Source organism: Gobio gobio (assembly GCF_949357685.1).
Source record: "Gobio gobio genome assembly, chromosome: 11".
NCBI lineage: Eukaryota > Metazoa > Chordata > Actinopteri > Cypriniformes > Gobionidae > Gobio > Gobio gobio.
This window is the reverse complement of record NC_137104.1, coordinates 46361783-46368451: the sequence shown is the minus strand read 5'-3', so window position 1 is coordinate 46368451 and position 6669 is coordinate 46361783. Positions and strand designations below refer to the sequence as shown.

General features: G+C 39.5%; 1 protein-coding gene across 1 annotated transcript in view; it reads right to left on the bottom strand.

Annotated features, from left to right (window-relative positions):
- Positions 1 to 2688: 2688 nt before the first annotated feature.
- The window catches only part of LOC307133936 (CMP-N-acetylneuraminate-beta-galactosamide-alpha-2,3-sialyltransferase 2-like), a 46179-nt gene continuing 42198 nt past the window's right edge, over positions 2689 to 6669 (bottom strand). Inside the window, exons 6-7 of the mRNA XM_079829326.1 lie at positions 5862 to 5987; positions 2689 to 5757 (exon numbers count right to left, since the gene is read on the bottom strand). Coding sequence (XP_079685452.1) covers positions 5590 to 5757; positions 5862 to 5987 — 294 coding nt within the window. The 3' untranslated portion in view covers positions 2689 to 5589. The remainder of the gene's footprint in view (positions 5758 to 5861; positions 5988 to 6669) is intronic.

Below are 6669 nucleotides of genomic sequence, written 5' to 3'. Positions count from 1 at the left end.
TAAACATCAAATGTTGAAGCAAAACTGCTCCTGTGCTACAGTGCTATCAGAACTTAGTTTGACAGTGATATAGTTTCACACGCAACTGTCAATCAGTCTTGTGGGCAGGGTTTACTGATATAGTCGGAAAGTATGCAACGCATACCCCAGTTGTGGGGTTAGTATTAGGCAATCAGGTAGCAGTGTATGTCTAATTATCCCCATATTAATAATAATAATCCTCATACTTTTGCCAACTATGGGCCCTATTTTAACGATCTGAAACGCAAGTGTCAAAGCGCGAAGCGCAAGTAACTTTGTGGGCGGGTCTCGGCGCTGTTGCTATTTTCCCGGCGGGATAAATGGCTCTTGCGCCCGGCGCAAATCTAAAATGGGTTGGTCTGAAGTAGCTTCATTATTCATAGGTGTGGTTTGGGCGTAACGTGAATAAACCAATCAGAGCGTCATCCAACATTCCCTGTAAAAGCAGGTGCGCAAGTTCCATTATGGATTGCTATTATTATGGCGTATTTACCAGGCGCACGCCAGGAGCGGTTCACAGCCGAGGAGACTGATGTTCTTGTAAGAGCAGTGAAAGACAGAGAAGTTGTGTTGTATGGGGATGGGAGAAACCCACCCAAAATAGCGTCGGTTAAACAGGCGTGGGAGGAAATAGCCACAATTGTTTCATCAGCTGGCATCCCCAGGACGTCGCACCAGTGCCGCAAGCGCTACAATGACATCAGAAGACGGGGAAAGTCCAAGCTTGCCAGCATCAATCGGGCACGCCGTGTAACGGGAGGTGGATCTTCCTCTACTCAGGACCTGACGCCAGCAGAGGACATCGCTGCGTCCACCCTCACCGATTTTTTTTCCTGGTTCTTGATGGACAAACCAATTTGTCAGATGTCCTTATATACATATATGTCTTGCCAGAAGTTGCCACTATTGGGCAAACAGGTCTCCTTAATTATTAGACTACAATTAGCCTGAATAATTTGTAAGCTAGATTTATGCCTATTTTTTCACATCTTCGTGGCACACCACAATGATTTCCGTCATCTCATGTGTTAATATTTTTTAGTGTAACAATTTATGATTTTCAAAAATAACTGTTGCATCTGTGTAGATTACATGAGCAAAGTGTATGCGCGCTGTGCACGCTATACATTATGGTCAAGCATGCGCCCTTAAAATAGCATAATGAACAACGCGCAACGCGCCACTGACTTTAGACTAGGTTTTTTCTGGTCAGTGGCGCAATTGTTTAATGGAACAGCAAAATAGCACCAGGGATTGTTTGCGCCGGAACACGCCTCCTTTTTTGCGCTGAACCGCCCAGGTAGCGCAAGTTCATTCACTAGTTTAGCGACGTGCTTCTGTGGAGGGAAAAGCGCGCTTTGCGCGGGTGCAAAATAGGAATGACACATGCGTCGGTGTACAAAGTCAATTGCGCTGGGTGCAAGATAGGGCCCTATGTCTTCTCCATACACATTTGTAAATAAAATCCCCATGAGTAACCTTTAGCACGTGGTTGATTTTGTGGTTGATAAATTATACAAAAAAAGTATATATATAGGGCTGTCAATTGTTGTGTGGTTAATCGCGATTAATCGCACACTTATTGTGATATTAAGCATATGCCATTTATCTCATTAAACACATTCATTTTGTCCTCATTTGCTATATCCAGCAAAGTAAACAATCAGATTGAAGGGGGATTCTCACAAAACTGTATTTTCTGCAAGCTTCAAGGATCATTGGAGACTTCAAAAGCACCAAATAACCAAATATAAGGAGTTCATATAATTATATCATATAATACATTTAAACATATACAAGCACCCATGAAAAAAAAAACATTACAGAAAAAAAATGTTACAGAATTCACAGTGTATAGAATGTGTACAGAGCAACAACAACGAGATTTCATTTTAGATGAGTCAAGCTGCGATACCAAACAGGACCACACGAGGACGCCAAAAAAAACTACTAAATCAACAGCTTTGACTGCATATACCTACAATTACTAATCACAACAACATACACATGACAGATCAAACATTATCCTTCTTCAGTGTGTGTGGAAACAATGCAAATGTACTGAAATTATTCTGTACATGGATGCAGCATGTGATCAGTGATCTAGAGCAGTGGTTCTTAAAGGGTTAGTTCACCCAAAAATGAAAATTCTGTCATTAATTACTTACCCTCACGTCGTTCGACACCCGTAAGACTCACTGATTCATAACGCTTTCGAAGCTTCATGATGCATTATTTTGAAATCGGTCATCATTATATAAGTCGTTATTTAGGTTTTTTTTGCGCACAAAAACTATTCTCGCCGCTTTATAAAGTTATTGTAGAACCTGCACTGTAGTGAGATGGATTGTAATGATGTCTTTAGTACCTTTTATAGGTCTTGAGAGTGTAAAGTGCATTGTGCCAATGGAGGCCTTTCCGAGCCATCGGATTTCAGCTAAAATATCTTCATTTGTGTTCCGAAGATGAATGGAGGTCTTACAGGTGTCGAACGACATGAGGGTAAGTAATTAATGACAGAATTTTCATTTTTGGGGAACTAACCCTTTTACCTTTTTTGAGTTCTGGACCCCCATTAGATCTCAAATCATTCTTATGTACCCACCCCCTATCGGTCCATCCCCATCACAAACATTTTCAAGATTACAAATTCATGGAGTCCCAAAAAATGTATACTTGTTTACTTTTTTAATAATATTTTTCAGCAATTTAGTATACATAGAACAGCATTTAACACACTTTACTGCAATTATCCTGGTTTGCATTAATTGGTCAACAAGGATTGCTATTTTCCATCCCTATCTCAAACATTTTTAAGATTACAAATTCATGGAAATTCATTGTTAACTTTAATAACATTTGTCAACTAAAATAAAATTGATCTTGTCAATTGATTTCATTTGCATTAGAGTTACGCAATAATCAAACACAATAACATTGACTATTTCAAAACAGGGCTGTAGCTAGGGAATTCTGGGGCCCCTGAAAAAACATTGATGTGGGCTCCCACCTAATAATGATTTCTTACAAAAATAACTAAACAGAAAAATAAATAAATGCAAACAAAGGTTGCTTTTACTTATTTTATATACAAAGTTGTATATACAATATTATATAAAAATTGATCAAATTATACAAATAAACTTCTTTAGGCCAGTAATAAAGTTAGCCTATAAAATGTCTTTCCAGTCAGTCTGATGTCTAACAGCTGTGGTAGGCCTAAATATTCAGAAATTAAAAGGAATGCAGTCAAATGTAAAATAAAACCACTAAAGTTTCATTTTTGATGAAGATAGGCTAATGTGCTATTTTATTAAATAAAGCTAATAAATGTATCCATCAATAGCAGTGAATTGTATTTGCGTTTTCTTAACGGTATTGTTAAATATATAACATCAGCAGCCGGGAAGTCTGTAATCCTTTTGATGCACATATTTTTCTGCATGTTATACAAACCAACAAAACTACATAATAGCGCAGAAAGACGGGGACTTTGAGAGAGTATTAATTTGGGTGGTGCGCGCCGTGCCGGTATACAGAGATATGACTGTACCGGAGTGCGCGGGCGGCATCCTATTCCCGCGAAAGTAAATAAAAACATTGTCTCACCTTCCACCCCACTAGCGATGGCCCTGTTTCAGAATATACATAGAACCGTATTAAACACACTTTACTGCATTTATCCTGGTTTTGCATTAATTGGTCAACAAGGATTTACATATGTGTCAGCTCCACTGGTAGATGGTCCCTCAAGTTTTTTAAGCCAACTCTCCCTGCCGTTCTCGATGAGCTGTTACGAGCTGTTCGCTCGTGGGCTCGTGGGCTTGTGGGCTGATGGGCCGCGAATGATAAGAAATGGCGGCCAATATGAAAATGCACCTACAGTGACTTTACATTTAACTACATGACCCACCTTTCTGGTTTTGATATTTATTTTACTGTGAATATACGGTAAAATAACGTGTCAGTTTATGAAAACCAGGGTCCGTGTACCACCGGTTGAGAAACACTGATCTAGAGCGTGCACACGGGATGCTGTTTGTGCATCAGACACTCACGTGCTTACTGTACGACTCTTGTACGTCACCAAAATTGCGCTCTTCAGAAACAATTGCAGAATACGTTACAGCTTGTGTTTTAAAGGGGTCATGAATTGAGAAATCAACTTTTCATTCAGCCTTTGATATATAAAAGTTCATCGTTATATAAGAATATCCTGTAAGTTTCGGAGCTGAAAACTTCTTTGTTAGTCAAAAAAAGCTTTTATTGACACCAGGCCCAGCAAACGCTCGATCTCAGAATATGCCACACCTTTACATTATCCTGTGATGAAACACCGCCTCAACAGAAAAAGACAATGCCTGATTCTGTTGCCCTGCCCTCCAACTCGTGGAGCTAAACGGATAGCGCTACCGAGCAATAAACATGCCGAAGATAGCAAGATATTGCGCGGTTTCTGGTTGTGGAAGAACACAGTCGCTGCACAAGCTTCCTTCTGGTTTTTATATTGGGAATGTGTGGTTGAACTTTATTGTTAATGAATATCCAGCTCACGTGGGGAAGACATTGCGCATTTTTATTTATTATGTGTACATGTCTAACTAAACATAACTTACCACTGTCACAGGGCTCACAAAGCCTAACTTCCAGGGGCTATGTGTTTTCCAGACGGGCTACCAATATGTATCATCTTAAATAGTGAAATAACATTCTCTTGACTTAATATTTGAAGGAAAAATACAATCGCAGAAGTTTTGATAATGCTGTCTGCAACGCACTTGGCTTGTGTATGTGTGTGTGTGTGTGTGCGTGTGTGTGGGTGTGTGGGTGTGATGCACGGTTTGCAGTTATATCATCAGACAACAGTATAAAAAATTTAAAAATCCAGTACACCTTTAAAGCAAAGCACACACTGGAATGAAGTAAACGTGAGTCTCTATTCTCTTTGATGTGTCTGATGTAATCAGCCTGGCCTTCTTTAGCTAGATTAGCGCTGTTTTGGACTGTTTGAATGGATTTGATTACTGGATTTGATACTGATCAATGAAAATAGTTCCCATAGTTTAACGGCTTTAAATGTCCTGATCACAAACAGAGAAGCAGAACTGTATAAATTCGTACACATTTTTAAGATTGAATCGTGTGTATTTGACGAGTTGCCCAATTTGTCTGAATTTGTACTAATGACCTAACCTCAAACCCCGCCCCTTAACGTGCCCGTCACTGTGGTTTAGACAAATCATACAAATTCATATGAGTTAGGTCCTACAAATTCATACTAATTAGCACCTCCTACAAATACGTACGAATTGGTCGTGAGATAGCATTGGTATTTTCCGGTCTATTTCCGTTTAGTCCGTTTTTGCGCTGCAAACATCCATGACGGCTTTTAACTTAGGTCTTAGGTAACCTGAGATATTTTTTATAGGATTATCAACCTCTGAAAAGAACTTAAAGTACCATAAAATGCTGGCAAGTAATCACACACACAACATGAATTAAATAAATAATTTTAACAGCACGGCCATTCAAAACCCGAGGGTCCACCATGTCGCATAGTAAAGCGCCTCACCACCCTGTGTATATATTGATCAGCTGCCTTTCCTGAAGTTTTAAGATGGTCTGGCGCTCAATCCCTCCACTGTGTTTACCAGTGCGTTTGAAACTCTTGGGCATTTTTTCGAAATAGTGGTCCCAAGTACCTTTACTGTTTGCACCAAAGCCAAACACATTGACCTAAGCACAGAAAAACACATCAGCAAAAGTACCTGACATTAGTGCACAACACACAAACCACAGACATTAAGCCACATGTGCTCTGTGATCACTAAAAGCTTTACCTCATCACAGATGTGCAGGGCAAACATCAGCACAAGGAAACCCGTGGATGGATAAGATCTTCGAGACTTAATGTTCAGCCACTTAGTGTGCACATAATGCATGAAACCAGGGTGTATAACCATCACCTGGAGGAATGAAATGACAATTAGTGAAGAACAAAAAAAGAACTGGATCTAAAAGTTTGACAGACCCTACTAACATTTTAATTAATCATTTGATACAATGCACTTATTGTGTACATACATGTTTTTACATTGTACTTACATTTAAAAAAAATACCTGCATGTAATTACGTCTGTAATTAATTTCTGTAGTTACATTTGTAATTACACAGTTGACACTTCCCTTACACCAAACCCTACCCTTAAACTTACCCATATCACCGCACCTGTCCCTAACTCTACCCGTATCCCACCTCAATATCAGCAAAGGTGTTTTGCAATAGGCAAGGCAAGGCAAGGCAAGTTTATTTGTATAGCACATTTCATACACAGTGGCAATTCAAAGTGCTTTACACAGAAATGAAATAAAAATATTACAGTTATAATAGGAATTAAAAGAAATAAAAAATAAAGAAAATATTGAAAGATAAAAATAAAGAAATTTGCTCTGGGACTTCCCCATATTGGCTGTCTGTTTCTGTGTTTTTTTTTCCCTCTAGCGTACGCTAATGAATCTGTCGGACGTCTCCGTACAGATCTGATCTCTTCACCCAAGACCAGACGGGCGGACACTCCCAGTAGCGTCCTCTCTTATTGGCTCCCAATAGCCCAAAACCGGCTCACAGCACGGTCTCCTCGCCCACGT